Genomic DNA, 22,416 nt, shown 5'->3' with positions numbered 1-22,416 from the left:
TTTCTTTGCCCGTTTTACGCACCGCAACAGCGGCTGTTCTTTAGAGCCTTTGACTGCCCAAGTCATATTTATTAGGCTGAATAGGCTTTAAATTATATTTACTCCGTATAAACGTACTGCTAGAGTTTTCTAAAGAGACTAAAAACTGTTCCTAAATTGCGTACAGCACGTTATCTGCATCAGCGTGCCTTATTTGGATGTGAAGTTCCACTTGTAAACTTTCATTTAATTGTTCACTTAACCATTTTAACAAAACTCTAATATTTGCATTTGTTAAGATATGGGATTAGACCATTTTGTTAATTGCACCATAGAGCTCCATTTTGCTCACAACGTCCTCTGCAAAGCGCCCTTTATCCATTCAATAGCCCGGGGGTATGCGCCCTGGGGGAGCTTATACGCTCGGTGCTTCAAATGCTCAATTTATTTATTCTTAATTTTGTGCCGATCAATTCATTGAAGCAAAAAGGACTACGGTGTCTTTTTAAAAAGAAGAAAAGGGAATTGTGGACGTAACCTTGACGGAGCTGAGGAGAGGGCTCCCCTGACGCTGGAGAGCCGCTTGAGTCAACAGGCGCCCATCTAGCAGACTCGCCCTTGTCTTTATTCTGGCTAATTTTTTATTTACGGCTTTTCTTTGACATGTCTCTTATCTATCAGATTAAAAGAACAGCTTGTAACAAATCAGTCTGCACGATTTACAACAGCATTAAAAGGGGACAAAGGGAGCAGGCAGTCAGTACCTGAGAGTCTGGTAGACGGCGCGGCGCTGCAGCTGATTCGATGGTTTGAAAATACGCACGAAACAAAATACTTGAATCCTGAAAAAGAGCCTTTGTACGTTTCTTTAGAAATCAAGCAATTCTGCATGACAAAGGACAATTAATAAGCCGTCTTTTCACGACCAGCAGCTGGTTTCCCCGTCAAGGAAAGTTGGAAAAAATTCAGACTGAATGCGCGCAAAAGCCCTTTGCGCGCAGACAGCAACCCAAGGTGACCCATTTGGCACAGTTAAAATAACCAAGCCGAGGTAAAAGCGAGGGAACTGTCAAAAACATTTAAGCTGAAATATCTTGAAATTGCAAATCCCTTTATGTGGAGGGACGCTGCCGATGTGGGTTAGTCGTACAAAGGAGGTGGTTAAGTTGGAGAGGCTTTGGAAACGGACACGTGGCTTCTCAATGAGAGCTCTTTTGGACCCGCGTGGCTTGCTGTGGCACTGCACATTCAACTACTTTAAACTTATCCAGCTTAGTAAAAAGTGTGTAGTAAATCTTAACAAGTTAACTCACTAACTTTTTACAAAACAGTTTGTAAACTTTTACACACTTTAAGGTGTTTATTTACTCTCGCCTTAAGAAATAAATACAAGCTGTTCCACACTTCCAACTTGGTTTATAAATGCAGAGTCCAGACTTACTGCTGGAAGGGGGGAAATGACTTCCAGTAGATAATTTTCAATCAGGACTTTAGTGATTTTAATACACTTTTAGCTTAACATTTCATCACTTGAGGATGTGAGGCGTTTTTAAAAGACTTGTAACAGTTTTTGTCAGTAAGCCTAAGGAACGCGTTTACTGATAAAACTATAGTGGGTTTGTTTGTGTGGTTATAAATGAAAAAAAAAACGGTTTAATTTTGCTTTAACATTTAGAAGGCAGAAAAATATTATCCCCGCAGTCTGCAGTCTATCACGGTTATCATTTTATATTTCGCTGCAGCTTCAGCTAACATCTCGACCTGCACTGATGGACTGGAAATGGGTTCAGCTGCTCACGCTGTGTTATAAAATGAATGTTATTAAAAAAAAGACAGAAAAAAAAACCCGCAAAAGCAACACGTTTCATTACGGAGCTGTTGTTGGTGACAAAGTGTGTTGAGCTTGCTGAAGTGGCAAGGAAGAAAACCGCTCGTCATTGCCTTGAACTCCGGCTGCATTCTGCTGCAACATTTGAACCTATTCAACTGTATATAATCTGTTTAACAGCTAATCAGCAGTGTAAGATGAAGGACTGGCACGCAGCTTCACTTTTCCTCAGTCGCCCCTCGCTAATTGAATATTCAATGCGCGCACTGTGCTCTGCTTGCCTTTTTCAGTGTGCTCAGAATACGCCTTTTTAATTCTCGGCCCATACACAAGCAGTGTCAAAGGTTGAGAAATAATGAACTGCTCAGACATGGAAGAGACCTCTGCGAGCGCCACCACTGACGCAACCTGAATGCCTCCGAGGATGATTTGTCTTTTTTTTCTGTCTAAATAGGTATGAGATTTGACATTTGGACAAAGAAACGTATTTGTTTTCTGTCGGCGTTTGACTGTGGCACCTGCACACAGGCCACTGATGTAAATATCAGACTTAGACATAAAAACTGGGGATAACAGAACTGTGCCGTGCGCACTGAGATGCGAAAAAGAAACATGTTGGTGTTGGTGGTGGCCTATTTATTGTGTCTAGGTTAGAAAGAAGAAAAAAAATCAATTACAGAGTTTTCATTTGCTTTTGATGGTGTTAAAAAAGACTTGTGTGTCATTGCGTTTTAAAGCATTCTGTCAGTTTCTGTTCCAGGTAGTAGCAGAATTGTTGCTGAGATGCTGCTGCAGTACGTAGACCTTATGCTGTTACTGTGTGGGCATGCAGAAGGAAACCCTTTTTTAATAATAATAATAAAAAAAGGGGGTCAGGAGAGAGTACAAGCGGTTGTCTTTCCCCTAAAGACGCACAAACACGCGCAAAGTACACGCACTAAAAACACTCTGGAACCAAAGTGACAGACAACCCGAGTGATTCTCTCGGCCGACAGATAAAGGGCACCACACCTCTACCATCTCCATCGCCTTGTATGCCAAGCAGCTGAAACACTTTCACGTGCCTGGAGCGCACACTTTCTCCGTTTTCAGCGCGTTTGTCTGTTTGTTTGTTCCGCAGCTGGGTGGCTTGCGCGGATGTGCACTGTGAAGCAGGAGCGTCACCTGGTGGCAAAGCACAGAGCCAGGAGATTAAAATGGAAGCGTGTGTTCCACCAGGCTTACAGAGTTTTGACATGAAAAATCTCGGGGGGGCCCCTTACAGGAATACTTCTTATTCAGGCAGCAGCACCGGTCAGCTCTGTTATTCTCCTTTCAGGGAGCTGCTTTGAAAAGGAGAGGAAAACAGAGAATTCCTATCTAACCATCTACTTGTGAAGATTGGCACTAAGATCCAGATACATTTTTTAAGAAGGGCAGAAAAACAGTCAGGAGGGCACTCTTTAAAAACCTATTAAACTGTATTCAGCCTGCATGTACCTTTCAAAGTGATAGAGAAGCAATGGTGGTCTCTTACTGTAAAGTAGAAGATGAAGTTATCACCAAAAAGTTACAAAGTTAAAGATGAAGCGTTTGTTTCAATATTTAAAGCGAACTTGGTGTACTGATCCTTTGTGCCATGTCAAAGTGGTGAAAAGGAGCGTTACACAAAATATGTGCAGCACTCATGACTTTTACCAAAATCTCAGACTTGAATCAGCTTTGTATGGGTGGGCCTTGTTACAGTCATCACCGAAAACTTTGATGATGAAATAAAATAAACAACAAGCATCTGAAAATGTTTGGTGGGTTTTTTATGGAGTCTGTGAAGTTTTGAAATGAAAACAGAATTTGCTGGTGTTGCAGCCACTGGGTCAGGGGACAATTTACTGGATGAGAAAAGAACAGACTTATATTGGATATCAGCAAATTCTCGAGTATGTAAAAAAAGAGAAAACACCAAAGACAGAAAGGGGATCATTTCCAAATGTTTACCAATATAAAACAGCAGTGGTGAAAGATCACAGAGCTAGAAGCCTTTTGAAATAACAAAGAGCTGAAAGCTGTGATTCTGAGGGGAATTATGACTAAGAACTTAAGGAACCCAAACTTTTTCTTTGGAAAATATAGCCAAATGAAAAGTTTTCTTCCTTAAAATATTTAGAAGTATTTCTTTCTTTTGCATTTTTGGGATTGGTTGCTTTCATTGTCAGGGGGTACCAAAAAACTTCATGCTGTCAAAGTGGAAACGTCAGTAAACTAATAATTAACAAATAATTAAACTCTAGCTCTGAAGTGGTGAGCTGGACATGCCGTGATTTAATAACAGTCATTGACACGCTGATTTATGTAATTTTTTTTTTTGAACATTTTATTTTCATAGCTTTCTGTTGTAACAAAACTCATCTTATGTACATTACTTTAGGTGCCATAATCAGATAATTAAGGCAAAGCTCATCTCGAAGGCTCCCCCCACTCCATGATTACACGCAATTCAATCAATAATTTTCAGTATCAACAAGTATACATGAGTTACAAAGTAATTAAACACTATGACACGAATCACACATCCAGGCTGTCCAAACTACAGTATAAAAACACCGCAACTTTTAATTACATGAAGGACATCTTAAATACAATTTAACATACAAAGTGATTTAAAAAAAAATTCTTCTTTTTTTGGGCTGTTCACTCAAAAATAGCAGAAAATGTAAAACGGAGATGGTGTTATTCGACTTTTACACAAAGCACCATTAAGATCCAAGCACAGTGAATACAGTCAGCACGCACAAACTCAAGCTCCAGTTTACTGTCTGACGAGCAGCGCTGATCACATCATCAGATGACCAAATAAAACCCTCTCATTAAATCCAAAGTGAAATCCATTCAATCATATTACAGAAAAAAGTGACACAGGAATTAAAGCTCTTAATTCATGTGCTGATAGAAATTTCCTTTTAAATACTTCTTTAAAAAAAACAAACAGCCACCAGCTCTTCACTAAGCCTGTCGTTGCATGTGTAATATACAGTATCAGGTTTACGTAAAGTCACGTGAAACTTCATAAAGGAATAAATAAAGTCATTTTCCTGTAAAGGATCAGGCTTGAGAGCTGTATTCAGGCTATTGAGAACAAACTAGGTTGACACAAGTATGTAAAAAGGTCATAATCTCATGCGGTGCCATCACATCGCTCACGAGTATGGGACAGGTTTCTTTCCAGTGTCTGTATTCTGACATTTTTAGAAATGAGTGTACCAGAATCCAGACAGCGCTCCTGCAGACTCAGCTCTCTCCATAACAAATGACTAACCATCAGTGATTAGTCAATGCAACCCGTGGAGCTTGCTTACAGACCGCATAGAGGAGCAGAAATCGTAAAGGTATGCTCATCTGCTGTGGGTCAATTTTTCTTCAACCTTCAGCACATTTCTGCCTTAGAGTTAAATCAGCAAACTATTCGAACAATTTGGCCTCAATAAAAATCTTGTGGGCTGGATTCTTGACTTGCAAATTGACTGGATGCAACTAACGGATAACTGAAATGTCCATATTATTATCTCACTGTTATTGTTTATCCCATGCAAAAACATGTGACAGGGCGGGTATGAACACAGGACAAGTTAACGTATCCAGATGACTGTGGTGTTGTTGGATGACTCCAGGATAATGAGACCGATCACAAGCTGGTACATTGATGATTTCATTATATTCTACTATTTTTAAAAATTGAAGATAATTATTATGATCCATGATTTTAGAAAATGTACTCATACACAGATGTTTACATCTAACATCCATTTAAATCCTGAAAAATGAAATGATAGTAAAATATTCAACTTTATGGTGGAAAAAAGTGTTTATTGACTTAACTAAACAAAAATGAAATATGATTTTGCATAAATGAGCTCTCATTTGTTTTAATTTGCTTTTTTTGTATTGTGCAATGTATTTTTCTTTAATTTTACAATTCCCCAAAACTCATGCATCAAATATCCATTCACTAGGGGTTAAGAGGGAATATCTTCAGTTTTATACATTTCTTGGAATAATTATTGATTTAAAGCTGATCTTAATAAACTGTAAAAAGCTGCGTGTAAAAAAAACAAACCCATATTCTATCATCTGTCATATTTGCACATTGATAAAGCCACCTTGAGTTTATTGTATCATGCTTTTGTTGGGGCTGCTTTGCCCTTTTCCTCAGTGTCATATTTATCTATAAAGAACAGAAACTCACTGAATCAAATGGTCTAACGGGCTGACGGGTGAGCCGCGTCTACGGCACCGCTTTGATCGTGAGTTTCAGTTTTTTTCTTCTGGAGAAAGGCTCCGCGTCCCAAAGTGCAGAACAGCATTGTTTTAAAAAACCCAGCTTTGTTCCTGCAGCGATAACTCATGTACGCAAATCATAGTATAGTTATTTTAAAATCCTACATGCTGCTGTGTGGATCCTCTAGTTTATTATTTATGTCGTCACTATGGTACATTGTGCTTATCTGCTGTCCATGTATTTCTTTAAATATGCGTGTGAGGATGGATTACCTACTTACTCCATACCAAACCTTCCTAACCTGACCATTTTGAACTAAGTGTACCTGACTTGAATATTTCCATTTCATATCTTTAAACTTCTCCATACTTCTACTTTACTGAACTACATTTCTGTTATATCAGACAGATACAGCTACTAACCCTTTTATGCACAAAAACATCTACTAATCAGTGCAACAGATATTCCCTTCGTTTTCTTTCCTACTTCGTTAATCATCTCCAGACCCCTCGGGTTTCACTTCTAACTGTGGTAGTAAAATGTGGTTTAGACACTGCTACACCAAATGACTCCATACAAGTTTAAAAGGGACATTTTTTTCAGAGGTCTGTGTTGCTGGTAACATTTTACTTTCATGTATAACTTGGATTTTGAAGCTGTGTATGGTTAAAATGGTACTTCAAGCCTCTGGATAAACAACCAGTTTTTCAACCCTGAGTTAAGATTTTGTTTTCCTTTTTTTGCGGTTTAAAAGGTCAATAGTGATTTTTCATTCATCAGAAAATATTTAGCACAGCTCACTATTCCATCTATGACAAAAGCTGCCCGGCAGCCAGTTTGCAAGTTGCAGTTTTAATAGCAAAAGGATGCTTTTCATACTTTCCAGTCTGGCAGTGATTCTCTTTGACAGGGTAGGATATATATCATAACATGCCTTGGGAATGAGACAGAATGTCTGTTATCCTAAAATGAATTTTACATAAATTTCCTAAATGAGCTAAAAACAATTAGATGACAGCAAATCAATCTCTAACACAATAGAGACCAAAATAATAGACTAATGGAGACTTAAAAAAAACATTGGTTGCAGATGTCACTCAAGGATAAATGGCACTCAGGCACATCGTGGCTTCCTTTTCCTCTTTCCCACTTACTTCCTGTTTTTAAACCGCCTTTCAAGGAATGTGTGAGTCATACAATTTACAACAGGTTATCATATCATCTTCCTTGGGATCTTGATGTATCGCATCTATTTACATACATGGTCGCTGAGTGGATCTCCAGTCACTCAATCTGCCTGTGGCTCCTGCTGTCAAATATCATCGACCTTCTCTGTGGCTGGTAGAAGCAGCTGGTTGACGTTTCCAGTCTCTGTCCGCTTTTTGGGATAGTCATTTTATTCTGAAGAGCGATCCCCTCTGTTGTCCTGAAATTTTCGGCCATCTCTTTAGAAAAGACATTCGCTGCTGACGCGTCATTCAGGCTCTTGATGGGTGAAAGGAGCTTGCCGTCATCCCCCGACGTCGGATAGTCCATGATGGGAAACGGAGGGCTGAGCAGGATAAGACTTTGAGGTCTCTGTCTGTTCCTAAAGGACGGTCTTTGTAAGAGGTTCCCTCTGCTGGGTCTGGGACAATCCACAAACACTTCCAGGCTGGGTGTGTGCCTCCTGGTTATCACAGGCAATTCTGGAGTGGATGAGATCTTCAAAGACTCGGCAGATTTCTCAACACTTGGCTGTTTTTGGAGTATGGGGGCTGGCTCTTTATTCTCCAGCTCCTCCTTTAGGTCTGACACGCTCGGAGGAGGTGCAGCATTGCTTTTCTCCGTGCTCACTTTAGGATTCTCCTTTTCTTGTTCCTTCACCCTGTCAAATTCATTCTCGGGTCTGCAGTGAGGTATCTGGCTGTACTGCACCTTTGGGGGGATGACAGGGACAGCTTTGGCCTGGCACGTTTTTATCATGAAGGCTGTCCGCACAGAAGACACGCTGACCGGGGCCGAGTTTCGCCGGAGAGGCGCCTGCCGATCGTTCAGAAACAGCTCCAACTCTGAGGGCAGCCCGTTGTTCACAGCTCCAGATGAGGCCATTAGCCCCCTCTGACAGGAGGAAAACTCTGATGAAGTACGGTTTTGCTGATTAGAAATGTCTCTGATATACCTATGTCCCAGATCCAAGTTAAGCGAACACGGCCTGTGTTTAGAAAAGCATTTCTCCTCTCTTTTCTCTGAAGCTGCTGCCTCATACGACATTTGTCTATTAAACCTCTGAGATGACGCTGTGTTCTTCGATTTTGTTGTGCTGCACTTTTCCGTTTGAGGTTGTGTTGTGCTATTGCTGTTCAAGCTCGACCGTGTAGGTGCCGAAGGAACGTACATCCACGTTGTTTCTGGTTTGCTGTTTGTAGTCTGAAGGAGGTTTCCTGGAGAGCATTCGGTGCTCCTGAAGAACTTGTTGTTATCAGCTTGAGGAGATGAGCTCTTCTCCACCTCTAAGCTCAAAGTTTCCCCGTGTGAGCTGAAGGGTGACAGGTGGTTAAATAAGTGCTCCAGATCAGGTGAGTGGAGTGGGCTTGTAACCCACTGCTTAGTGGAGCTAATATCCTCCCAGGGCTCCACCAGGTCCAGCTCCTCTGAAGTCCCTCCTTCATCATCGTCGAGGTTCGGCAGCTCCAGTGTGTTACGTTTCTCCTCCAAACACACTGGAAGCCTCTGAGGGATCTCCAACTCAGGAATCATAACTTTCTTCGCTCCATCACTGAAGGCATTTTGGTTCTCCTGAGGAATTTCGTGTTTGTGAGATTTGCTGTCTATATTATCTGCAACCACAAGAACATCCTCAATTCTTAAATGATTTATGACTTGGTCTGAACTGGCTTTCTTTGGACAAAGCTGGCTCTGCTTGGTGTAAACTGAGTTATCTTTGTTTAAGGGTGGGATTTTAAGATTCAGTTTCTTCTCTTTCTCATCCATCGTGTCAGTAGGCGGTGCAGTTTTGTGAAGAGACAGTAAGATGTCTGATTCTGAAGGCTGCTTCTTTGCGACGACTTCACAATCACTCCGAGAGGTATTTGAAGACTGCTCTCTACATAGCAAAGACAGAGATGGAGAGCTGCGGCTGCGCTTCGCCTTAACATCCATTGTTAACTTAGTGTTCACACAAGTGCTTGTTGAGACGTTAACTTGTTTAACATTTTCATCCAGCAGGTCAAATTCGGGTTCAGTTATTTTCAGTTCCTGGTTTAGGTCAGACCACAGGTCTTTGCCAGTAGAAGATCTCTTATCCTGGGAAGTTATAAGGGATAAGCAAGCAAAGATTAGCAAAGAGTAACAAATTACAGCAAATGTACATGAGCAAGAACAACTGGGTTACCACACTAAAACATTTCTGGTATTTTAAAGCAGTGTTATTGGGTCTGGTTAGTTCCTTTTTGTAAAAAAGGCTAAACCTGAGTAAATAACGTGACGCAAAATACTAATAATACTAGTAAATACAGTACTTATTCCTTAAAAAAAAATTAATTTCACAAATTATTATGGAGTGTTACACCTGAACTATAATAAAAGACAACATCTGTAATCGGAGATGATTACCAGTTGCTTCTCTGTGGGCAGGTTGTGCAGTTCTTTCCCAGAAGATGGCGCTGCATCTTTGCCTTCTCTTGCATTTGCAAGGGACTGCAGTTCCAGTTGAGAAATATTCCTCTCTCCTTGACCGTCTTGGACCATTTCTTTCCTTATATCTGAATAAAACATGTTTTTTGTTTTCATTGCAACCGGTTACACAAGTATGACTTTAGATGTGAGCAACAATTCACACAAAAAAAGGAAGATGGCCTTACCTTGTGACGATACCCTGGACGTCACCTCCTCTACGTTATTCTTCTCTGCTCTTTCCTGCCTCTTCCGTTCCAGTTGGGGGAAAGTGTTGCTCTTTCCACTGTTGCCGCTCTGCTCTGAAGTCTCTTTGCAGGGTTTCAGAGTAGCTGCTTTTTCTTTGCCGTGCCCTCTGCATGGCGTGCTGTTAGAGCTGATAACTGCTGACACACGCAGAGGTACAGACACAGCAAAAGGCTCAGATATGTTGACGGCTCTGCGCTGATGCCTCGGCGAAGACTCCAGTGGGAAGAAACTTCCTGGAAAGGAGGGTCGGGAGGAGCTGTTGTGTGAGGAAGCCGAGTACAACATCCTCCTGTTTTTTGGGGAGGTGGGCTTGTAGCCACCGAGGTCGTCACCTTTAAACACCTTGAGCTGCTCTGGCAGGTTTTTCTGAGGGGGCTCAGAGCCCTTCTGGTTCTCGCTGACATTCCAGCCACCCGTTGCCCCCCCAGTGTTCTTCCCTTTAAACTCCCAGTTTTGATCATGTTCGCTGATGTCACAGAGCGAGTCGGATCCCAGCGTTCTGGATTTTACATCCGGAATGAAAATACTGCCTGGTCCACCAGCTGGACTATTGCTTCCTGTTCTGTCATCATCTGCAATTCAAAGTCCAAAAGTGATAAATATTAGCATAAGAAAATGTCATGCCCTTTTACACACACGATTTCTGAGAACTACAGTATATGCAATGGTACTCTCTTATAATGAGGCAAAGAGAAAGTCTTTTGCTAAATTAAAACATCCAAAATTTATGCAGTTTGTTTCAGTTCCATGCAAATAGTTACAACAAGGTTTAAGCCCCACCTGTGTACAAGGACTCCATGCTCCTGGATGGACGGAGAGCAGCTTTTTCTGTAAGAAAACAAAAAAGAAATATTAAATTAACACTAACTAGCATGGGCTGGATATTCACTTTAAGGCCTGCATAATTTTGAAACATCATTAAAGAAGGTCAAAGGAAAAGGCAAATCATGTTGTCCAACTGTTTCTAACTTGCTTGGCTGTTCATGTTGCCCGGTGGGGACGTATATTTAGCTAGTTTCCCTTTAAATAGTTCTCTCCTGTGGGAATCTTTACCTGTCATTCCCTGTGCTCTTATGAGCACACTGCCATTCCGGCTAAGTTTTCCCTTTGGGTCCAAAGACCTTCCGATGTTAAAGATAGACTTCCACTTCTTCGATTTCCCAGAAAACTTTCTCCTGACAAACGAAGAGAGAAGATTAAGCTCACTGGCATCTGTCACATGTCACAGCATCACAGCACTTTAAACACACGTGAGGCTGAGGCCAAATCTTACTTGTTGTCTGATATGTCTATGACGGTGTGATAGAGCGTGGCCGTGCTTGTATCAGGCAAACTGTTCTCTCGCTGGCGTTCTTTATGGAGAGGGTGGTCTGGACTTAAGGAGCGAGCCTGAGCTTCTTCCAAACTCATCAACTTCATTGGCCCACACTGGCCACTGATGGGGAGCGTGGCGTACTTTTCCCCACACTTCGAAACCGGTCCTGGAGAAATATAAAATGTTGTTTTTTGCGCTGGTAACTGAGAAAATGCTTCAGCTCAACATTTCTCCTCAGCAAAAGAAGTGTCATACCTTCTTTGACTTGAATTTGTTCACTGCTGAAGATCTGATCTGCGTGGTTTAAAATAAACTCAACCACCGACTGTTGTATCCGCACCTCCTGGAAAGCCATGTCTCCATTACCAGATGAAGCCTCAATGTCTTTAGATCTAAAAAAGGAAATACAAAAACAAGTGTTGAAACCCAACAGTAAAAACTTGCATTGACACTGGATGGCGTATAATGTGTCTCAACCACATCTAAACGCACCTCAGCAGATTTGGAGCCCACACCAAAGCAAGGTTACGTGTATGCATGTTTGTTTGGGTGCTCAGGGTAGCGAGGTGAGACAAGTGCTTTGCAAGGTACTCCAGAGTCCTAAGGATAGGTGAGAAAAAATGTGTTTTCACACTTATTTAAACACGATTAGTCAAACACAGTAAAGAGTTTGTCAGCAGGACGACTGTCACATCCATTAAAGTTTAAGAAGTTAAAGGTTCACCTGAAGTGAGCAGTCGGCAGTTCTTTGATGACCTTCTGAATGTGTAAAAGTCTCTCATGATCGTCCTGGACTGAGACCACTTCCTGCATGCGAACCGCACAAAATAATTCACGTCAGCCTAATTTTGTTACTTTGAGATACATGAACGCCAGCATTCTTTTAAGTATATGTTAGAGGAAGTACATTAGAAGATTGTTTGAATTATAGAGTACCATTATATTTTAAAAAAAGCATTAGCGTTTTCTCTGCAGCTCTCTAATCATTAATCAGAGAAAACCTTAATATAGCTGCAGAACGACTAGATTGCCCTGCACTAAAACAACATTGAACTTTCTTTTTCTTTTTTTTTTTTTTATCTTAGATTACACTCGATATGATTAATGTTATAATTATCTGTAGGGTAATAAAAAAATCTAGCTGTCAGGGCTGTTAGCCCTGTTAACAGACAAGCATAGGTTGGTATGTTTGCTGTAAAACTAATGCAGTGGAGCTTCAAACAGCTGAGCTTTTGTAAGTTGCATTTAACTCAAACAGTCAAAGTACAAACCGTCCACCTAAAAATAACGTTTTATGCAAAAAAAGGAGCAACGTTTGCAATCTGAAAGCAATTTAGCACCAACTTTGTTCTTTTAAAGAAAACAATAAAGTTTTCTAAACTGTTCTTATGATGTTTTTAGTGCACCGTGCGAAGGGCAGATTTTTCCTAAAACACTGGAGTCCTGCAGTTTTTCAGGAACCAGCGGCACGAAATGTACGAATGCCAAGGTATGCAAATGCCCCGTGAAAGTACACAGAACGCTGGGCAGAAAATATGATCCTGATCTTAGAGTTTGATATTCCTGTTTCCTTCTTTCCTACTTTCTTGCCTGCATTTTATCCAGAAAATTCACAAATGTTCAGTGCTAAAAATCTGAATTTATGAAGATGTGATTACACTTTAACTGTGTTTTTCTAACTTCGTTGTGCATCTTATGCAACAGTGAAACAGACAAGATGTTTTTCATCTTTAAATTAAGTTTTTTTCACGAGTAACACATTTTTTGGAAGTGGTTATTGTTGTCATTACTGTAAAATTACAGCTGTTATAAACATGAAAAACTCTTTATGAATAGTGTCATTAGGTCAAAAAATACCATTTAAATGCAAATTAGCCAATATGAAGCTGATATCTGCTAATTGTACCCTTGTGAGTGACATATGACCAGCTGAACGTGCAGTCAAACCACTTCTGTGTCACACAGGATCCCCCCTCCCCCATCACGACAGCAGATGTGACTTGAATGTACTCACGGTGAATTTGCTGTAAAGCTCATATGTGAGCAGAGGATTGGGTAGCTCCCTGAAGTACAGCTTACATAAGGAACCCACACAGTGGATGTCCTGGAGGTACACTTCCTTTGTAAGGTCAGGGCACGCCTCAGAACAAAATTCCTGCCTACACACAAACACACACACAGACTTAGCTGAATGCTTTGATTGTTTAACACCCCTGCTAACTACGATTGCAGAATGTAGCTGGTAAGATTTAAGTCTATTCAGTTGACTTGTGTTATTTTGGGGGGGGGAAATCACCAGCAAAGATGCAAAAAAGATGCAAAAAAGATCTAAGGAAACACTTGCATAACGCAGATGATTTATGTGTGTTGTTTCTTTCAAGAAGAATACATACACCAGTAACTGTTCAGAGAAGCTGCATATAAACAGAGGCGATACATACAGACCATCAGGATTAGTCTAAGATTTTAAATCGTAATTCTTAGCATGTCATGTCTAATTGTTGCAAATCTTCAAAAAAGTATGGTAGGAGTACCTGAGACGCTGGATATTTGAGGTAACCCCCGACAGTCTGTAGATCCCATCCACAATCCCATGTTTCTCAATAAACTCTGCACATTTCTTCAGGACCTGAGGAACTTCATTAAAGAAACAATGTTAATTGTAGAGAAACCTGAACAATTATATTTCATTGTGTTTCACCTTTTTTTTTTTCCTTTACACATATCCACATTGCATTAATCGGAAAAGCAAGGGGAGGAAATTGCTGTACGTTTAACTTTCCACAGTAACAATGCATACGGTCGACTTCATGGTATGTGGTTTGTTCCACTATGACCGTTTTCGACTCCTTGGGGCTGGTGATTGTAGGTGGACAGGAAGTTAAAAATGGTTTGTTTGTTTCAGAGGAAAGTTGACACACCCAGTCCTTGTGGCTGGGATTACTTACGACATTTCCTCTAATAGAAAACGGCTTTTGAAATGTTACCACTGACCTGCGCAGCTTTCTAAACGACGGCACATCACCTTCTGAACACAACTTTGTCTTGCTCCACTATTTTAAAACCTTATGAGAATGGACTGCAACCATACGATCCGATCGCAGCTTCCCTTTAACTAATTATGAAAATAAAAATTGACTGCAAGTCACTTCCTGGGTCAGCTTACTCTTGCTTTAAAAAACTTCTGAATAATAGAAATGACCTCCAACATTTAATCAGATTTTTCATCTTCCGAGTTTCACGCAGATCAGCAAACTGCTGTCATTAATTATTATCATTAATTAACTGTGCATTATGAAGGTTTATAGAATGTATTTGACATGTTTATTTGTCGTACTTAAAGATGAAAGAATTTAATTAAGGCATTATTATTTTAAATGAGTATTTAAGGTTCCTATACTGACTTACAAGTCTTAAAAGTATATTGCTACTTATGACTGAATGTCAGTCCCCAACTTATTCCATTTGTAGTTATATTGACTGTACAGTAGTGTAAACGCTTGCTGATGTTAGCCTATCAGAAAACGTATGATAGTGGCAGGTGTTGAACTGTTTAACTGTGTCTTGTCAGTTTCATAGGCTAAATAGTCAAAGTGTGACAGGAAACTGAAAGCAGTGTCCGAAATCAACTTTTTGACTTACTGCCAAAGGAACTGGTAGCTTGGAAAAAAGCCATGCATATTTTTCACCACCACAGTTCCTGAAGAATTTCTTTTTCATAGATACTTACATATACACACTTGCCATTGCTGCAAAACTACGTTATTAGGTTGAATACAAACTTAAAGAAGAGGCCATAATATACTTTATTACAATATTGTGACATTATTGTGTTATGTTGTAAAATAAACACACTGCCCCATAGAAGGACAGACTTCTTTAGTCTCTACAAAGTTTAGTCTTTATACTTATCTTTATACTCACTCATTAACTACTTCCATATAGCTTAGAGAAATTAGCATTGGAAAAAAAATGCAACTTAAACATAAACACAGGTCTCAGGAAGCTAAAGGTTACATTCCAAATTAAAAGTCTACTCATATCTGTTGATTGGAAGGTGTTCTTTTAGGACTCTGACTGATAAGGGCTGAAATAGTAAAAAAAATAAAATAAGCATACCATGTTTTTGTTTGCCTGAAATAAAAGTTTGAATATAAAACAAATTAAAAAGTTTTAATCAACATTTAGCTTTTTTAGATATTGAATTTTATGTAATGTTTCAGTTTTTTTCGTACAAAACGAATGATCTCGCAAACAAAACATAGACTGTGTCCTCAACAAAATGAATGCCTGAATATTACTTGCAGGAGTTAGTCTCTCATTCATCACCACAGACACCAACAATCTGCTATTTAAATTCTCTTCCTTCTGACTTAATTGGACTTTTAATAGCATGCTTGTGGTTAAATTCTGGACGATGAGGCACTCTGGAGTTTCCATTTTGTGCCTCCGCGTTCCCCGACTTAGAGAAGATTTCTGCCTCTCGCAGAAGGACAAAACGCAATTTGATTTTCATCTGTTTTACAAAGAAGCCTCGGAAACAGGATTTGACTGCATGTGGCAACAAATCAATACACGAAACTTTGTAAAAAACAGGTATTTGCACGTCTTGCTACTGTCATCTTAAATGTTTCATTAAACACTGAACATGTTACAGAAACAGTTGTACGTGGACCAAAGTATTTGATGCTGTTATTTTACAGAGCCAACATCACATTCCTAATGTGAAAAACTGAAAAAAACCTTACTTCATCTAGACAGGAAGTGTATGTTTTAAACTTTCTTGGCATCAAATCAATATTTATTCATTAAATATTATCAACTATTATTTATCATTTGTTTTTTTTTTGACAGTTTAGATTAAAGTTAATCTTAAAAATGCAAAAGTTGAGAGTATTTTCTGTCAAATACCATTTATTGTAGATGTACAAGTGTGCTGAATGCATTATTGTCACTTGTGCACAACGCTGTGCTTTTAAAGCTGTTTCAGCACTTAACCATACCAAGAAGAGCAATACAGAAAACACTTTCAAATGCGTCAAAATATATAGGTTTTTGAGCCTTTACTCAACTTATCATCTATGTTGTGTTGCTGTGAGTTTGCCGGTTGCTCTCAGGGGTGTTCAGCTACTTTCATGGAGAGTCACTAAGAGTACAAAAGCCCAATATGCTTCCATGACATAGGAGTACAACCTATACCTCCTCCCTCACTTCCTGTGTTGAATACCCCGCCTTGCAGTGTGTCCACTGTAACAGGTCATCTTTAAAGTTACCCTCTGCGTAGCTATTCATATCTGCACGTGGGAGGGTTTTTTCTTCACTCTTTTCATATTTAACATATGATGTCAAACCTCGCATATGACGGTGGTGATAAAAGAACGAGGATGACATAAACGGACACGAAAAACCCCAGAAAGCTAATGAAAACCCGGTTAGTTGAACAATCTGTTGAATGAGTCGGGAAGTCTTTGTTTCTGGTCTGTTTTTCTTGGCTCGTTATTTTCTCACAGAAGCAGGGAGCCGCAGTCCTAGCAAGTCTTTTGGTAGGCACAGAATTACTCATAGGAACTATAGTCACCATAGGAAACTGACACAAAAATGTAAGAGCCACACCCAACGTCGCAAATGACCATTTAATTTAGTCAGTGGGTGAATGAATGACCTTACTAAATGTAAAAAACTTGGATACATACAGTGTGTATATGTAACCGCTGAACAAAGACTGTGTTTATTACATGAAGGAATGTTTTGTCTTCTACTCATACAATTTTTCTGTTAAAATAGCTACAACAACATAAGAAACGACTAGTAAAGCCTATTACCCTCATTATCTTCATTAGCCTCTATCTGTATGGGAAATACTTATTAATAGGAATAGTTTGAAGTTTAGCAACAGTTCTGGTAAAGTAGAATTAGATTTCAAGGAAGCAATTTTTAAAAAGAAAGAAAAGAGTTTACCATCTTGTCCTGAATTCTGGAGATGTTCTATCAGGTCACAGCCGAACGCATTTTCACTTCCTTTCTTCTTGGTCTTCTGCTTCGTCCCTTTATTCTTCATGTGGATCCAGTTAGTAGTCCAGATGATTAAAGCAAAAGGTTCCTTGAGAGCACACCGAATGATCCATATGACCTCAAGAAAGTTGAGTTAGTAGATCAAAAAGCAGCCACATAGAAATCCCAGCAAACAGCTCCCAAAAAATCTGCATCCGCTCACATTCTGTCTGACCACACTGCTGGAAGAGGAGAGGAGAAGTGACGTCACTTTTTAAACTTGAAGTCCTTTAGAGTGTTGTCACTTTAACAGAAGACCAAACACAAAAAAGACACGGTGTGACTGTTGGTTCTCTAGAATGTGGCATTATCTCTGAAAGCTCTGCAGAAACTGCGTTAGGATCCGTCGGTTTCCTGTCGTTTTTCTTTAACCCCCAACCAGTCTCGCTCTGCTCCTTCTTTCTCCTCCTCTTTTCCTTCATTCCACACTGTCTCCTTTTCTTCACAGATTCTCTGTAGCTAAGACGAACATGCGTCAAGAGGGGCAAGAACCCCCCCAATGAAGAATGGCCCTAGTTTTACACAGATTTCTCTAATTTCACAAATAAATACATTCACGTAAACGTGTTGATTTGTGGCAGTGGTATGCCTGGGATTTTTTAAATGCTGAGACTATGCAAGGGGAGGGATGTGAAGTTAAGGGAGTGAGAACAGCTGACACTTGTGTTTCTCTCCTAGTTTAGTAATTACTCTCTTCTTCTCTGTATTTTTTTTTGATGTGCCCAAACCTGGAGCTAACGGGAAAACTTCTCTCTGCCTTCCTGAATGCTCCCAATGTATACAGTTTCCTGTGCAAAGAGCTCCGGCTCGAAAACAAAAACAGACGGGTTCTGAAGGAAGAGGGAAGTGGGAGTTGACTGAAGTAAGGGCCTGAAGGGCACAGATGGGAAATGGGGGGAAATGGGGAGGGGTGGCGTGGCGAGATGGACAACACATGGTTCTTGTTACTAACTGCTACATATGTAATCTTTGTCTTTTTCAGTTCAGTTTCTATTCAAACAAATAATGAATTAATGGCTAAAACACTGAGTCGTGTTAGTTATAGAATGTAAATGATTTCTATGTAATATTTTCCATGTAATACAAACACAATTGCAGGGGTCATTATGCCCAACTCCATAAATAGTGAGTCTATACATTCACCTGCCACAATATAAGGTACACCTTATATGTATTGGGTTGGGCCCTACTTTTGCCTTTAGAACTGCCTTAATTTTTCATGGAAACATTCCAGGGTTTTGTCCGTATAAATATGACAGCATCACACAGTTATTGCAGATTTGTCAGCTGTACATCCATGAGGTGAATCTCCTGCTTCTCTCCAGACATCAGAAGATGAGTACGCTGTAGCCCTAAAAGTATGGGCATGGTCAGGATAATATTCAGGTAGGCTGTGGTGTTTATGCTCAGTTGTTACTAAGAGGCCCATAGACCACTACACCACTGACATCATTATGAACTCTAAATCCACAATTTCTTGTTTTTCAGACTATTCTCTGTAACCCATAGAGGTGATTGTGTGGGACAAAATGCCAGATCAGCGATTTGTACAACAACCATTCTATGTTCAAAATGACTGAAATCAGCTGCTACCCCATTCTGATGCTCGGTGTGAACTACAGCAAATCATCTTGACCATGACTACATGCCTTAATGCGTTTAGTCACTGTGATATGATTATACCTAATAAAATGGCCAGTGAGTGCATTCTTGAGCGTTGTGGAACTCTGACGGTTTAACAGGGAAAATTACAGACCCCAAGAAACATATTCCGCAAATGAGGCTTGGAATTTTAAAGCCGTGAAAAACTGAATTTTCCATGAAGTGACATTTTTGGACATAATCGCCGATTCCCCCTGACAAACCACCGAGTGCAATGATTTATTAACTGTAGACATTTATCGAATTAAAACCATTTACTCCTGCCAGAAAAACATGCATATGCAGACACCAAAGAGCATGTTAAACCAGCCTTACGTAACTTGAAAAACTGATTTGGAGTAAAAGCAACTTTTTCCTATACAGAAATAAAAAGCTATAAAATAACAAGCTGCAAACCAAACATTAAAAACATAAGCCTGGTATCACTTTTTAATGGTAAACCAGATAGGGAGTAGTGCTGCCTTTTACACGTCTAGGAGATATGCAGTAACGTTAGCATTAATCTAGAGTTTTGCTTTTTGTCCACCCCATAACTTAAGCCTAATAAGTCTAATAATCATGCTTCTTTTAGCTGTGTTCTGGCCTCCTCCTGCTCCCTGGGGAAATATCTGGCTCCTTGGCTGTTAAATGCTCGGCTCTGTTTACCAGCTCATTGCTGACATTGTCTGCCTCCCGCCCAGTCGCTAACACAAGCAGTGTGAGTGAACCAAAGTAAAATAACAGGCCGGAAAACCAAAACAATGAGTTGACAGAAGCTCGAATTCTCAGTAGAGCAGAGAGAAAACGGCAGACTTGGGTGATGATTCTATGCGGATTCTTTACATACAAATAATCCTTTCTTTCTCTAAAACATTAACCACCACTTTTTACTACAGCTGTCAAAAATGCCAGTTTCCATGTCTTTCTTTTTTTTTTTTTTTCCCTCTGAGAACATTTTGTTAATCCATCCATCTGTTCTCACTTCTACGTATTTATGAAAACAAGGAATCATTTTCCCAGGATCTATTTGTTCTAAACAGACATGGCTGATACTGACATCCAGGCACAAACACACCTACACACACACACACAAAATTCAGATTCAACTCATCTGACCTGCGTAACTGAACAGTTTGAAACAACTGGAGCAAAAAGAGGAAACTTCCACGTACTTAAATGACTGTTCTGCTACAAATAGAAATGAGAACATCTGACAAAGGAGCTCTTACACAAGCCATATAGTATTTAAAAGCAAGAACAACGAGGTACACACAGCAGGTAGCTGTGGACCTTTTTTTTAAATATCTGCACTGTGTGGTTTGTTGAGTAGATCACAGCTCGCAGAGTTGATATTTTTGTGAGTGTTTTGTGAATGTCACATGTGAGCTACATGACCAAGCTTGGCCTCAGCAAGACAAAGCTTTCATTCTGCACCATAGGAAGAGGAGATGACATCATGCTGTTCATACAAAGCCTCAGACATCCCGCTCTTTCTTTGCACTGGTTAATAATAAAAAAAGTGTCTATGCTAAGAGACCATTTCATTGTGTGTGCGACTAATAAGGAGTTATTCTTGTCCTTACTTTGAGTCTTTTAGAACAAGTTCTCCATGTTCTCAGAGTGATGCAATGCCTTGGTAGATCTGCAGCACAATTTGGCTCCAGCTAAATGTGGAAGAAGGGAAATGACACAACTAGGTAGAAAATGTTCTTTATATATACAAAAAACTGTTGATTTTGCATGAGGATATAAGGTTTTCAAGACAGAAGATTGATATTTCAGCTCTATTTGATGCGAGACAGGTGGCTATGTTGGCTTTAGTGATTTAAATAGGCGTGAGGTGCTATGTCAATTTGCTTAAACTATATCAACAGAGAGTCTAACCCTTTGTTTGCATAGCCTATTCACGCCAAACCTGATTAGGCCATGTTTTCTAACTAAGCAGGAATATTAGAATCCTAGAAAATAAGATATAAGTTTACATTATTTGAACATCAAGAAAGATCATTTATTGTTTTATTTTCTTTTATTGTTCCATGTCTGAGCTTAATCCTGTTATTATTATTATAATGAATTGAGGCCACTGTTGTCCCAGTTGTTTGGCAATAAATGCAATTTTCTTAAATACCTTGAGATGTCCTCTTTAAACTGGAAGTTGTGCTCTCCACGCCCTCCTCTGGTCAAATCTTTGCACTACAGCAAGTTGCACAGTGAGGTTGTGCTTCTTATGTAATGCACAGTTACAACAAATATGCATAGGGGCGACCGTGGCTCAGGGGGTTGGGAATCGCATCTGTAACCGGAAGGTCGCCGGTTCGATCCCTGGGCTCTCTGTCCTGGTCGTTGTGTCCCTGGGCAAGACACTTTACCCTACTTGCCTACTGGTGTTGGCCAGAGGGGCCGATGGCGCGATATGGCAGCCTGGCTTCTGTCAGTCTGCCCCAGGGCAGCTGTGGCTACAACTGTAGCTGCCTCCACCAGTGTGTGTGAATGTGAGAGTGAATGAATAGTGGTATTGTAAAGCGCTTTGGGTGCCTTGAAAAGCGCTATATAAATCCAATCCATTATTATTATAGATATGTACAAAATTGAATGCGTCACAAACAGCTGGACATTGCACGTCTTTACTGAACACATTCAGTGACCGTTCACTGTGTAGGGCAGTGATTCTGGCAACTCAGACCTCTAGTAGCAATAACCTGCATTTTCTTTACCTTCTTATTAATTATGAACATTAAGTGCCTAATAGTACTTTGACTTGACCGTTCCCATTTTTTTTAACAAGTGCATAAGATCGGGGTCCTGTGGTAATCACAGGAGGCCCAAACAAGGACATTTTGGTATTTTGTGTTGATGTGCAGTGCACTTTTCCTCCAGATATGACGTTAGAAATCATTTCCAAAAAGCAAAGCTTCCTTCCTTCGTCCTCTGAGATGAACACTTGCTTTTGGTTAATTATTTTCCACAGTTGTTTTTCCTGTTATCCTCAGGTTCAGCTTTTCATTTCTCTCAGATGTGCATGGCGTGCACTGCATAAGATCTTTGCAGACTGTTGTTACTAAATAATTTAGAGCAGGCCCAAGTTCCCTTCATTTGTACATAATTTGTCTTATTGTGAAACTGATAAACACTCTGCTCTCCTGACGTGCCTTTGAAGTCTTTTCCAGCTTTGTGCATATTTATGGTGCGGGAAATAATTATTTGATCCCCTGGTGAATTTGTAAGTTTGCTCACTTAAAAAGAAATAAACTAATACAAAATTAGAGACTGTTTAATTTTAATGGCAAGAAAAATAAATAAACCAAATAAACTAAACCAACTAAAAATCCAGAAAAAAACAAACAAAAAAACAATACATAGAAGTTATAAGTTGGTCACCAGGTCTGCACACATCTCAGGAAGGATTTTGGTCTACTTCTCTTTACAGAAACTTGAAGTCCTTTAGTT

General features: G+C 39.9%; 1 protein-coding gene across 1 annotated transcript; it reads right to left on the bottom strand.

Moving 5' to 3' along the window:
- Positions 1-4,149: 4,149 nt before the first annotated feature.
- On the bottom strand, positions 4,150-18,099 carry arhgap31 (Rho GTPase activating protein 31). Its single transcript, XM_080866597.1, has 12 exons — positions 17,236-18,099; positions 13,812-13,914; positions 13,292-13,436; positions 12,002-12,084; positions 11,770-11,877; positions 11,533-11,669; positions 11,236-11,443; positions 11,016-11,137; positions 10,743-10,790; positions 9,902-10,534; positions 9,654-9,802; positions 4,150-9,344 (listed from the first exon to the last, which is right to left on the bottom strand). Exons 1-12 carry the CDS (start codon positions 17,333-17,335, stop codon positions 7,344-7,346), a joined length of 3,837 nt encoding a protein of 1,278 aa, XP_080722723.1. The 5' UTR covers positions 17,336-18,099; the 3' UTR covers positions 4,150-7,343.
- Between the last annotated feature and the right edge of the window lie 4,317 nt (positions 18,100-22,416).

This window comes from Rhamphochromis sp. 'chilingali', assembly GCF_963969265.1.
Source record: "Rhamphochromis sp. 'chilingali' genome assembly, chromosome: 19".
NCBI lineage: Eukaryota > Metazoa > Chordata > Actinopteri > Cichliformes > Cichlidae > Rhamphochromis > Rhamphochromis sp. 'chilingali'.
This window is presented reverse-complemented; position numbering and strand designations above follow the sequence as displayed.

Bases quoted from the DNA above. Each gene is read 5' to 3' on its own strand.
- arhgap31 (XM_080866597.1), bottom strand. From the start codon at position 17,335: ATGAAGAATAAAGGGACGAAGCAGAAGACCAAGAAGAAAGGAAGTGAA. The intron at 11,878-12,001 runs GTGAACCTTTAA...ACCTATCCTTAG, and splicing joins CTGCCGACTGCTCACTTCAG to GACTCTGGAGTACCTTGCAA. The intron at 10,535-10,742 runs GTGGGGCTTAAA...TTTGAATTGCAG, and splicing joins CATGGAGTCCTTGTACACAG to ATGATGACAGAACAGGAAGC.